Source organism: Heteronotia binoei, chromosome 16, assembly GCF_032191835.1.
Source record: "Heteronotia binoei isolate CCM8104 ecotype False Entrance Well chromosome 16, APGP_CSIRO_Hbin_v1, whole genome shotgun sequence".
NCBI lineage: Eukaryota > Metazoa > Chordata > Lepidosauria > Squamata > Gekkonidae > Heteronotia > Heteronotia binoei.
The window spans coordinates 18,700,323-18,713,524 of NC_083238.1; the positions used below are offsets into that span (position 1 = coordinate 18,700,323).

At 46.1% G+C, this 13,202-nt stretch overlaps 1 protein-coding gene across 2 annotated transcripts in view; it reads left to right on the plus strand.

The window, feature by feature from the left end:
* GALNT13 (polypeptide N-acetylgalactosaminyltransferase 13) overlaps window positions 1-13,202 on the plus strand; it is a 370,357-nt gene that overhangs the window by 312,871 nt on the left and 44,284 nt on the right. For both annotated transcript variants that reach the window (XM_060257257.1, XM_060257256.1), the window contains exon 10: window positions 6,788-6,886. In XM_060257257.1, coding sequence (XP_060113240.1) covers window positions 6,788-6,886 — 99 coding nt within the window. The remainder of the gene's footprint in view (window positions 1-6,787; window positions 6,887-13,202) is intronic.

Below are 13,202 nucleotides of genomic sequence, written 5' to 3' on the forward strand. Positions count from 1 at the left end.
AGCCTCAGAGATCTAAAAGAGCTAGCCTCAGTGTTTTGGCAGGCTTTTTCCTCTGCTCTGGGGATCAGGCTGCTACTGGACATGCCTAGAGCTGAGGAGAAAGCCCCATCCCCATTCAGTTTCTTCTTTAGTCTCCCAACCTTCGGTGACCCATGAGATGCCTAGTCCCCAATCTTTTTCACCTTTGGTGCTCTGGTGCAGGGATTGTTAGCAGATGCTCCTTTTGCGCTAGTGGATAGGGCATGTCCCTCTCCCTTTTTTCCCCACTAATTCCTGGGACAATCAAAAAAAAATTCCAGTGATTGGCCCAGCTGCATTCTGGTGACTCCTTGATGGCCTTGTGAACTGGGATTGATGAACCTTCTACATCTGTTTTGCAACACTTTCATTTATTCCCCACTAGTACCAGCCTTCCTCACATGACACCATGGGGCAATGCTTCATCAAGATTTAGGACTCCTCCAATTAATCACTTGGAGGGTCACACAGTGGAGTTCCCACGGGAGGTCCAGCATGTTCCTCTGAATGCCCATATTGGGTCACCTTACAGTCTTACCAGGCTAATTGAAACATCTTTCTCACAACCTCAATTGGACCCAAACTCTGTGTCCCTCTCTCATATCCTGTCTTATCTGGTTTTCCTTAGTGATACTGAACATAACTGTTTTTCACCTTTCTGCCACCTCTGCTTTCCGCTGCTCAGTCAATGGTGTGACTGTTTTCTTTCACCAGATATCTAGATCCTTTCTGAGAGGCACGATACAACTTCTTCCACACATCAAGCTTTCAGCACCATTGTGAAGTCTCTCCCTCGTAGGGGAAACACTTCGAACCTTTGGGGACTGTACCTCCTTCTCTTCTATCATGAGAAACATTTTTCCTTGTTGTGGTTATGCCTGTGAAGCAAAGTAAGATTTGCACAGTTCGTTTGGATCCACCTTATGCCAGGCCCGTAGCTATGGGGGGGGGGGGGGGAGGGCAGGCCGCAACACCCAACCCCCCCCCCTCCTTCCACCTGTATGCCCTCTCCTTTTACTGAAGCTGGGGAAGGGTTTTCTCATCCTTCTGCTGGAAGTGGCGGCTGCCTCCTGCTCTCACTTTGCTTGCCGCGGAGGGAGGGGGAGAAGCTGGGAGGTGGCTGTTCTGCACCAGGGAGGATCACCAAGCTCAGCACCTTCCCCATTGCAGCAGCTGAGTGGCCGAGGAGTTTGGATGCTCTGCTGCCATGTCCCTTCCAATGGAGCCGCCAGCTGCCATGGCCACTGCCGCTCTTTTCCTGGCCAGCAGCAAGCAGCAGTTCTACGCCGAGCTCTTCTTGCTTTGTTGTCTTGGCAGCAGCCAAACTGTGCCCGAGGCAGGAACAGGAGTAGCCCCCGCCACTGGGGGGAGCAAAGTGGTGGAGCTCTTTCAGCATTGCAGCTGCCTCCAGGCTCTGGCATTCCCTGCCCACCCAGCTGAGCAAGCGAGAGAGAGAACGGGAGAGTGGCAGAGAGAGAACGGGAGAGTGGAAGAGAGAGAGGGGGCAGCGAGGGGGAGAGTGGCAGAGAGAGGGGGGACAGTGAGAGACCAGCAGCAAGAGTGAGAAAGCAAGAAAGAGCTGGGGCCGGGTGGGCTGGCCACTGGAGGGAAGAAGCAGCCAAGCCCCATGCTCCTCCCCACCAAATTTATTAGCTCCTGAGCCCCTCCACCCAAAATTTTCTGACTACGGCCTTATGCCATTTTTCACAGGTAAAAAGCTGCCTTTTGACCAGACTCCACCTTTTTGTCCAAAGTAGTTTTATCATTCTGCCTTTTTCAGCCAACTACTTTACCAACTTCTGTGCTAACTTGACAACAGTCAACGAACGCTACATGTTTGGACACTTGCTGGCCGCTCTCCATCTGTTCTGTACAGACACTCCTTTGTTTGTGGCCTACAGTTACCCTTGCTGGAGTCACAAAATCACTTCCTAACGTTTTGTAAAATGGATGACTTTGACAATTGTGCTTTGTTATGAGCTCGCTAAGGAGTCCTTACCTGAGCTGATTCGAGCTCATCCAACCAGGGTCATTGTCACATCTTTGGTTTTCCTCGATGTGGTGTCCCTGGAAGACATTTCCCCTGCTGTGATTTGGTCTTCCCACTCCCCACTATGCTGTTGATGTCCAAACTAAGAGAGATGCATCTGTTGGCCACTCTATATTGAAGTCCTGCCAAGGGTGTTGCAGTGTTGGTTTTCATAATATGAGGAAAAACAGTAGAACCTGAGTAGCACAAAGACGTGTAATCTTAAAGTTACAGTACCACACCAAAACAAAATATCCACAAAGTCAATGCATGAAAAAGTCTATAATGAAATCCTCAATGTCCATCGTTCCTTGACTTGAATCCAAGGTCCATCAATGCAGCAAGAAATAAATCCACAATGAGTTAGTCCACAATACCGGTTTTGGTCACACCTTTTTCAGTTGTAGACTGTTACAGCAACCACTGTATCATCATTTCCCTATCATAAAACAAGGACTCGGTACTAATTAAAAACATCACAACCATATTTTACAGTCCTAAATTAATAAAGCAATCATATAGCAACATTCACATTCACATCCATGAGTTCTCCAGAATAGAATTATTTGTATTCTTTTACATGGGACAAACATGGGGAAAACTGAGTGTTTATTCTTCTATCTAATTGAACAGTGTTTGTAATTATCACCATTGTTGTCATATCACCAACTTTAATTAGTCAGTTCTTGACATTTGAATGTGTTACCTTTTCCCAACACTTGGCAGCATGTAGTAGAAGACCGGTACCTGAGTTGTGGAGATTTGGGGTAGGGAGTCTGGCTCTCAACCAATACTCCCTTTAAGCTGTGGAGACTTGAAGCAGAAGTTCTACTTCACAAGCAACTGGCATTAAAACTGTGAGCTTGCTGCATAAATTAGCTTGCTCTCGGGCCATTTTTCCTGATCTAAGACAAAAATCTGTGATCTGGAGGCTAAAAAAAAAACACTGTGAGTCCCAACCCTCAACAAGGATGCCTTTGGTGAAGGGATCGAAGGTGAAGAATCTAGGGGTTATCTTGGATTCCTCACTTTCTGTGGAGGCCCAGGTTGCCACCATTGCTCGATCAGCTTTCTATCATCTTTGGCTGGTCAAGCAACTGGTTCCTTATCTCACTTCCCAAGACTTAGCTACAGTGATCCATGCAATGGTCACTTCCAGGCTAGATTATCGTAACTCAATTTATATGGGGCTGCCCCTGAACTAGTCCCAGAAACTGCAGCTGGTGCAGAATGCAGCAGAGTGCGTGCTGACGGCAACCCCTGTGAAAGCTTGCATTCAGCTGGTGCTCCGCCAACTGCACTGGCTACCTATACAGTACTGGATCAAGCTCAGGGTTCTAGTGCAGACTTTTAAGGCCCTTTGTAGCCAAGGACCTGCATATCTCAGGGACTGTCTCTCCCCATATTTGCCCCACAGAGCTTTGTGCTCAGTTGATCAGTTGGTCAATATCTTCTCAGTTGATCAACGTCTTCTGACTGTCCGCATCCCAAAAGATGTCTGGCTAGCTTCAACTGGGGCCAAGGCTTTTTCAGTCCTGGCTCCAGCCTGGTGGAACAAGCTCCCAGTTGAAATCAGGGCCCTGCAGGTTCTGCTAGATTTCCACAAGGCCTGTAAAATGGAGCTGTTCCACAAGGCTTTCTGTTGAGGCAGTGTCCAAACTTTTCAGTTCCTGGCTTCCCTTACCCAGTAGCCCTGGCCTTATGCTTAGTGGCTTGATATCCATTAACATCACTCAGAAGGCCCCATCCAAGTGTTACTACTGACACAACTTTCATTCTGGTTTTCTGCTTTTTAAAAAAAATTGTCTGATTTTATATATAATCAAAATTTGATACTGTTTATTGTTATGGTTTCAATATAAACCACCCTGAGAGGGTGGATATAAGTTTTTAAGAGCTACAAATTAAAAACAGGGTATGAATTGAAGAAGATAAATAAATAACTGAACAGATGCTGGAAAGGAAAGGTCCCCTGTGCAAGCACCAGTCGTTTCCGACTCTGGGGTGACCCAATCTGGTAACTTTATAAAGTGTCACAAAAGTTAATTGTATCAATGATCTCCAAACAGTAATTATTCTTAAAATAATCTTCTTTAAAAGTTTCGGTGGACTAAGATGCTGCCTTGCTATAACTTTATAATAAACTTCTTTCATTTATAGATTGAAAAATAAATTCCACATTTTGCTTGTAATCATAATTCCATTCTTATGATACTCTTCCTCCATGTGGTAGCCATTCAATCAGTGGACTTTATGGGGAGGAAGGAAAGCGTGACTACGTAAGAAAGTGTGGCCTGCAGGAGCCTAGTACATTATGTACCATGGACCCTTTCACTGGAGCAATTTGGACCCAGGAACTGCATGACATATTTGGCCTACTCTTAATGAGATAAGGTATTCAAAATAAGAGGAGCAAAGCAGCTTCTTTGTGATTCTTGTGAAATAACGAGTGAAACTGCATCTACTGTAGCATGAGCTGCTGTTTGCACCACAGCTCCTGAAGCTGAACTGTGTAGGGTTGGTCTGACGGTAGGACAGATATCTCTCAAACATCTTCTAAGTGGGAGGTGACAGCCATTCTTCTAGGGACAACTCAGCTTTCATAACTTGCCATTTCCCACTAACAGGAGTTTTCTATCTCTCTGTCACATCATGCTATGATGTTATTCTTGTCCAAACCAGTACTAGGTGTTTCAGAAGTATGCATCACTATTGTGGAACACCAGGTCTAGTCATTGGGCATAAAGTAACACATGGTATGGCCTGTTTGCAAATGGAGGACACCTCTGTGGTGACTTCATTTTACCAAGGAAAAGATGCCAGCAAGGAAGAAACAACTTTCAAAGGTGGGGATGGGCATAAACCTGCCCACAACTGCCCCCCAAGAATCAGTGCTTCCAGCCTTCCCCCACATCCATCTCTTCACAATTTGTGTCCCCAGCCCCTGCCCCACATCCATCTCTTCATGATGATTTGTGAACTCCTTGCCACAGTTGGGGGCTGGGGGTGTTCAGTGGACTCAGGGTTCTTAGCCACCCATCTCTCTACTAAATCAAGCAGAGGGGCTTAGCTACTGGGTTCCTTGTCTGAGGACCCACACTCCCCCTCATTGGGATTTGTGAGCACCTGCTCCTTAGCATTTATGTCCCCCTCAGAATCAGCACTTCCGGCCTCCCCAATCCATATCCATCTCCTCACAATCAGTGTCTTACAAAGAATCAGTGCTTCCAGCCTCCCCCCATCCATACTTGTCTATCACTGAGGTCATTGTTGCTGTAGATTAGCATTCCATCTCCCCAGCAGGAGATGGAATCCAATGGGAGATTGACTCTGGGTTATGTTTCCACGTTAAAAGGTGCTTTTCTTCATGCTTTAAGACTGCTTTGCCACACTTCCCCTCATTGGGTTTTGTGAACGTCTCCTTAGTGTTTGCATCTCCTTCAGAACTGGCACTTCCATCCTCCCCTAGCTATATCTGCTTTCTCATGATTTGAGTTCCACCAAAAATCATCGCTTCCAACCTCCCCCCATCCACACTTGCCTATCACTGAGGACATTGTGGCTGTAGATTAGCATTCCATCTCACTCTCCCACCCCATTAGGAAGATGGCTTCTGGCTGTGGGTGCTTTCTCCCAGGGTTATGTCTTCATGTTAAAAGGCATTTTCCCTCATGCTTTAGGGCCACTCTGCTACACTTCCCCTCATTGGGATTTGTGAACATTTCTTGCTTAGCATTTGCATCTCGCTCAGAATTGGCACTTCCAGCCTCCCCCGTCCATATCCACCTCCTCACAACTAGTGTCCCACCAAGAATCGGTGCTTTCAGCCTCCCCCCATCCATTCTTGTCTCTCATTAAGGGCATTGCGGCTGTAGATTAGTGTTTCATCTCACTTGCTCTCCCCGTTGGTAAGATGGTTTCTGGGTGACACCACACTTTCCTGAGATTTTGGACTTGGCCAGTTTCCTTTTGAAGAAGATGACCCATACATAGGGGAGTCTACTGCAAGTTTGATGCCTCTGGCTTACGGGAGTTCTTCAAGGGAGTGATCTCATATCTTGCATCACTGTTACTGAAGTTAACAGAATTAGCTTTGCAAACGTCATATTAAGATTAGCCTACATCTGTGGTTACAAACTCATTTTCCCGCAGCAAATCTTTACTTGTGTCTGGACGTGATGGTCTTTGTTGTGTCTTGCATTTCAGTCCCGAAATTACAACACAGCAGACGCTACGGAGTGCACTGGTCCACAAATGTAGCTCCGCCAATCAAAATCTGTGGCGGGAAGTTTAACTGGCCAGGATTGGACCTGGCCAGACTGAGGGTTGTTCCGGGTTATGTATATAATCGGGACCCGGCCCGCGTTGCCTTGCCTTGTGATGTACTCGCTAATAAAGCATGTTGCCTTCAACACGTCTCGTCACTCAGTACATTACAGTCTTAAACATATGGAGACATGTTAATTTCAGTCATTTCAGGACTGTGTACAATCTTGGGGTTTTTTAACCGTTTGGTTTTTAAATGGCATTTTTTTAAAAAAGAAAACGTTTTTCGTCTGTTGGTAACTTACGGTGCTTTTATTTGTAAGTCACTTTGAGGAGGCCTCTGGAGAGGGCAGCATAAAGTGTCCTCAATTAAGTCTTTCAGTCAGTCCATTTATTACTGTTTTTTGTTTTACTAAATCTTTAAACGTTTTTTATAATTTGGTTTTCCTGGCTGTGTTTATTTATTTCCCTCAGATCAGAAACGTTGAGACCAATCAGTGCTTGGATAACATGGGGCGCAAAGAAAATGAAAAGGTTGGGATATTCAACTGTCATGGCATGGGAGGAAACCAGGTAAAAAAAACCCTCGTTCATTACAATTTCATATCATTCCTCTAACACAACAAAAAACCTTGTGAGGGTCAGTTAGCCCAAAGCCACCTGAAGGGCTTTCATGGCTGAGGGAGGGATTTGAACATGGTCATTTCGGGTCCCAGTCCTGCACTCTTGACCACTGCACCACACCAGCTTTCAGATGTACTTAATATTTCTAAGAGGCAGCGTAAAGTACCACACAGGAAATTGAGTTAGAGGGCATTCAGTAAAGATGTTGTTGTAGTTCAACAGATTTAATTTGCTGTACTGTTAGTTAAATATTGTTAACCCACGATAAACTTTTGAAATGAAGCAGGACAGAAGTTAAGTTCTCTCTGTGTTTAGGATTGCTTTTCAAAATGTCCGTGAGTTTTCTGTGAATTCCTAACAGGATGGGACCATGAGTCTGAAAGAGACCATATGGGATATCTTCTCCAGCTGTTGAAAGCATTCCTGTAATATTAGTATCCAAGGCAGGAGACTCCAGAGCCTTACTTCTCCTGTTGCTAATGCTTCTTTGGAGATTAAGTAGAGGAGCTTTTTTCCAACGTTATATATAAATCTCCTTGCCTGGTAATTTAAGATAATTGCACCATCCTGGCTTCAGTTGAAGACAGTGAGCAATTTGTTCTCCTCTTTCCTTATACTAGGACTGGTTGGATTTTCCCCATGTCATAAGTCTCCCATTGTGCCTTGTCTTGTCTGTTGGCCTCCTGATTATTTATAGACTATGTCTTTAATTTTGGAATTGGCATGTGTATCATTTGCTCCTGCTACAGATCCCAAGTTTCCTTGATTATCTTTTCCTTTCATGATAAGAAACATATTCCCACCTGCATCAGAATGCTCACGTGGGTGCTATTTAAAAGGAAGTGAATTTTATTTCAGCTAACACACATAACCAAATTGCGTTACGAACCTAAGAGGGGTACTAGGGTTGCCAAGTCCAATTCAAGAAATATCTGGGGACTTTGGGGGTGGAGCCAGGAGACTTTGGGGTGGAGCCAGGAGCAAGGGTGTGACAAGCATAATTGAACTCCAAGGGAGTTCTGGCCATCACATTTAAAGGGACAGCACACCTTTTAGAATGCCTTCCTTCCATAGAAAATAATGAAGGATAGGGGTACCTTCTTTTGGGGCTCATAAAATTGGACCCCCTGGTCCAATCCTTTTGAAACTTAGGAGGTATTTTGGGGAGAGGCACTAGATGCTATATGGAAAATTTGGCACCTCTACCTCAAAAAACAGACCCCCCAGAGCCCCTGACACCCGCGGATCAATTCCCCATCATTCCCTATGGGAATCGTTCCTGGAGGTGCATAATGGCTGTGGGGGGTGGGGCTTCCCCCGGCGGCCAGCTGGCTGGGGGAGGGGGGAAGCCTGTAAAACCAGGGGATCCCCCGCTGGGACCTGGGGATTGGGAAGCCTAAGGGGTACCCTAAACTTGACATAGGTTTGTGGCTGTGATTTTTGCTTGTGTGAGTTCCAGAAATGAATCAAGGTAGCTGGTTTGAAACTGTGTGATCTAAAAAAATGATTAGTTTAATAGTGGAATCCTGACTAGAATTACTCCTGCCTTAAGCCTGTTTACTTCAGTGGCTTCAAACTGAAGTAAATCTGGCACATATACTTTTTAAGACAGTGATTTGTTTAGAGCTGCGGAGAGCTTGAAACTTGCTAGAAGATTGTACTGCCTTGACTCTTGCGGCTTTTGTGAACTTGACCTGCCTAGTCAGTTTCAGCGTTTGCCAGTTTTAATCCTTTTCGTTGACCTTCAGAAGGGCATGTATGCCTTTACTGCTCCATAGTCTGCACAAGGCAAACCTAGGAATAAAAGCATGTAAATAAAAAAAAATGTAAAAGCTTCTCTGTTGGCTTCTTCCTTTTATATTTTGAAATCTTACATGGACCTTGTTTGTTCAGTTTCTCTTGTAAGTGTAATGAACTTAAATGCTTTGGCCTTTATAATCACCCTCTGAACAATTAATCTTCAACAGTGTGGTGGCTCCAAGAAGCCTGGTGGATAGCAGGTTCAGTGTCCAGAAGTAACTTTTGGTCAGTTCTGCTTTTATTGAAGGAAATGGAGCACCTGCCACTGGGCCTCCTTAGCAACTGAAAAATTCTTGAACTTCGGAATTTTCTCTATCAGATGATGTGAAAAATCAAGTAAAACATTGCATACTGCTGTAGTTTGGTGTAGAGCCAGTTTGGTGTAGTGGTTAAGTGTGTGGACTCTTATCTGGGAGAACCGGGTTTGATTCCCCCCTCCTCCACTTGCAGCTGCTGAGATGGCCTTGGGTCAGCCATAGCTCTGGCAGAGATTGTCCTTGAAAGGACAGCTGCTGTGAGAGCCCTCTCCAGCCCCACCCACCTCACAGGGTGTCTGTTGTGGGGGAGGAAGGGAAAGGAGATTGTGAGCCGCTCTGAGACTCTTCGGAGTGGAGGGCGGAATATAAATCCAATATCTTCATCTACCTCACAGGGTGTCTGTTGTGGGGGAGGAAGGGAAAGGAGATTGTGAGCCACTCTGAGACTCTTCGGAGTGGAGGGCGGGATATAAATCCAATATCTTCATCTACCTCACAGGGTGTCTGTTGTGGGGGAGGAAGGGAAAGGAGATTGTGAGCCGCTCTGAGACTCTTCGGAGTGGAGGGCGGGATATAAATCCAATATCTTCATCTACCTCACAGGGTGTCTGTTGTGGGGGAGGAAGGTAAAGGAGATTCTGAGCCGTTCTGAGACTCTTCGGAGTGGAGGGCGGGATATAAATCCAATATCTTCATCTACCTCACAGGGTGTCTGTTGTGGGGGAGGAAGGTAAAGGAGATTGTGAGCCGCTCTGAGACTCTTCGGAGTGGAGGGCGGGATATAAATCCAATATCTTCATCTACCTCACAGGGTGTCTGTTGTGGGGGGGAAGGGAAAGGAGATTGTGAGCCGCTCTGAGACTCTTCGGAGTGGAGGGTGGGATATAAATCCAATATCTTCTCCAATATCTTCTTCAGACTGGACTGATATTAACATGCTGTGTATATGCACAAGTCAATTATTCCTACATCAAAAGGAATAATATTAGCAATGACAGCATAGCAAATTCAGCGTAGGCTAATGGTGCAAGAGGGATTATGAAGGAAAGAAAGATAAATGCAGAAATAGTAGGGGAAATACCTTGGAGTTCATCCATTCACACTACAGGCACAGTACTTGTGTGTGGGCAAAGCCAAGAGTGCTCAGTAGAGCTCATTTCAGCTTCCTCTCCCCATTGTGCTCACACAGATAAAAATATAGGATGCTTGGAAGAATGCACCTCTCATGTTTAGCCCTATCTCTTTGCCCGTTTGTCTTCTGCTCAGAGCCCATAAGAACATAAGAGAAGCCATGTTAGATCAGGCCAATGGCCCATCCAGTCCAACACTCGGTGTCACACAGCGGCAAAAAATTTATATATATATATATATATATATATACACACACACACACACACACACTGTGGCTAATAGCCACTGATGGACCTCTGCTCCATATTTTTATCTAAACCCCTCTTGAAGGTGGCTATGCTTGTGGCCGCCACCACCTCCTGTGGCAGTGAATTCCACATGTTAATCACCCTTTGGGTGAAGAAGTACTTCTTTTTATCTGTTTTAACCCGACTGCTCAGCAATTTCATCGAATGCCCACGAGTTCTTGTATTGTGAGAAAGGGAGAAAAAGTACTTCTTTCTCTACTTTGTAACTGGGAAGCAGAATAAAAGAATATCCTGAAGGTCTAATACATGAGACAATCTTTAGTATTTCTTCTACAATATTCAAAAGGCCTTTCATTTTGCAAATGTGCATTTTGTGTTTGGGCAAGGGTTGCCTGGCCCCTGCTGGGAATGGGGGATCCCTTGCCCCTAGCAAGCACTCCCCACTGCCACTCAGCTGGCTGGTAGGGGAGGAAGGTACCAAAATGGGGGGGACATCAGCATATGTCTGGGGATTGCCAGGGATGCTCTGGCATTTGGGCAAAACTCTGTAATTTAAGAGGGGGACACAGGAAGTGGCAACAGTGTGGTATCAGTTAGAGCCTCCACTACCCAGTAAGGTCCCCCTACTGGTTGACCTAGCCACCTTAGTTTGAGCATATGCACAAAGTGTTTGCGGAAAACTCTAAGGTATTCTAACTAAAGATTGGAATAAGAAGAAATAAAGCATATTTAACTCTGCCTTTAATATTTTTTTTTCCCTTCCGAGGCACCCTAATTGGTAACTTAGTATGATTTGCATGTATTTTCTAATTGCTAATGCGATCAGGTTCAAGTCGCATGCTTTGCCAAAGGCTGCTTTCAACAATTAATTGGCGAAAGGTCGCCTTGAACGATTAGAAGAAAGCACTTTCCTTGTAGCTTTGATTAGAATGCGTTAAATCCATTGAGAGGTGAACTTAGAATAATTGGGAGTCTTGTAAATAATTAAAACAGCACCCAAAGTAGGTTGCTTTATACCAAGAGCCTTCAGCTTTTTCTGGCCAGTGACCCCCACCTTTCCGCATAAGATCCACATAAGCAGGGCTGGCGCGTGGGAGTCGGCGAACTAGGCGACGGCCTAGGGCGCTGGCTCCCACAGGGGCGCCTCCCTCCCTCTGGCAGGATCGGCTGCGGTTGCCCCCCTCCCCCGCTGCCACCGCCCTCCTTGCTCCCTTTGCAGCGCTGGAAGCCAGTGCCGCGCTGCACTCAGCCCGGGCCGGCCCCCCCACCGTTGAGCCTAGGCTGGTCCTTATCAGCTTTAATGTGGCTGTGGGCAGCTTCTAAGCCTTTGAAGGTCCCGCGATAGGAGAGTTCACTCCCCCTCACTTCTCGTTCTAGGAAGGAGAATGTAGCAGGAAGACCCCTGCAATATGCAATTAGTGGTTGGTTCAGTGACAGATCAGGCCAGAGGCTGTCATAATATCAGTTTGCTAGCTAACCACACTCATGCTTCCTGAGTTTGCTTGGGACTTTCCAAGCAAGGCCAGTCTTAGGCAACACAACAGGAAGATTTTACACTGCTAAATATGCTTTTAAGCTGCCTTTATGCAAGCTTCCCCAGCTTGGTGTAGTGGTTAAGTGTGCGGACTCTTATCTGGGAGAACCAGGTTTGATTCCCCACTCCTCCACTTGCACCTGCTGGAATGGCCTTGGGTCAGCCATAGCTCTGGCAGAGGTTGTCCTTGAAAGGGCAGCTGTGGTGAGAGCCCTCTCCAGCCCCACCCACCTCACAGGGTGTCTGTTGTGGGGGAGGGAGATAAAGGAGATTGTGAGCCGCTCTGAGTCTCTTTGGAGTGAAGGGCGGGATATAAATCCAATATCTTCTTCTTCTTCTTCCCTTGGCCTAATCAGTTTGATTCCGATCCTTTATTAATCAACGGCCAATTTTATTTTCCATCCTAATTAACACCTGCCACAAGGGGGAGCGAACTCTCCTCCCGCGGGCCCTTCAAAGGCTTAGAAGCCCCGCACAGCCACATTGAAGCTGGTAAGGACAGGAAACCAGCCTCGGCGGCAGAGGGGGGAAGAGTGCGGCCTGGCTTGCAGCGCCACAGCAGGGATGGGGTAAGGATCAGCCTGGGGGGTGAGCAACAGAGCATGGCGCTGCAAAGCAGCACCTTAAAGGGAAGGGGGGAGGGCACCCGCTCCTGCAGAGGCTTTGCAAGCCTCGGCAAGGTATGTGTGTGGGGGGGTGCCTGGCTCTCTCCTGCTTCAAAGCGAGAGAGGGCCGAGAATAGGGGGCCCGTAAGCGCCGGGCACAGCCTGATGACATCATCATGACGTCGTCGGGCTGCGTGTGTGAACGTTTGTTAGAAAGGGAAAAAAGGAGGGGGCGGGGGGCACATTTCAGCCTGGGGTGCTGGAAATCTCAGTGCCGGGCCTGCACATAAGATCTTTGTTACCACATGATGCTTGGTGCTAGGACACTGCTAGACATCTTGCTCTTCCAAGCGAATTTATTTGCTGCTGCCCATTTCACACTGAATTGTTACCAGTGAATCATGATGGAATAATGCTTGATTCCAAATATGGAGGACGCTCCAGGGTCGCTGCATTTTCATTTTGAATTACTTTGTATATTCATATTATCACAGTTTTCTCAAAGGCCAATTTTCAGAATTCAAAAATTGTGTCAAAGCTTAATTCTGTGGGTTACAAGAGAACCAAATACTAAAATTCTTATATTTTAAAAGAAAAATACAGAAAATCTCTACAGTGTAAATGTTCATCCAAAACCAAAATTGTGTAGTAAGAGGCATGCATTTTTATTATACAATTCTTGTTTGGGGA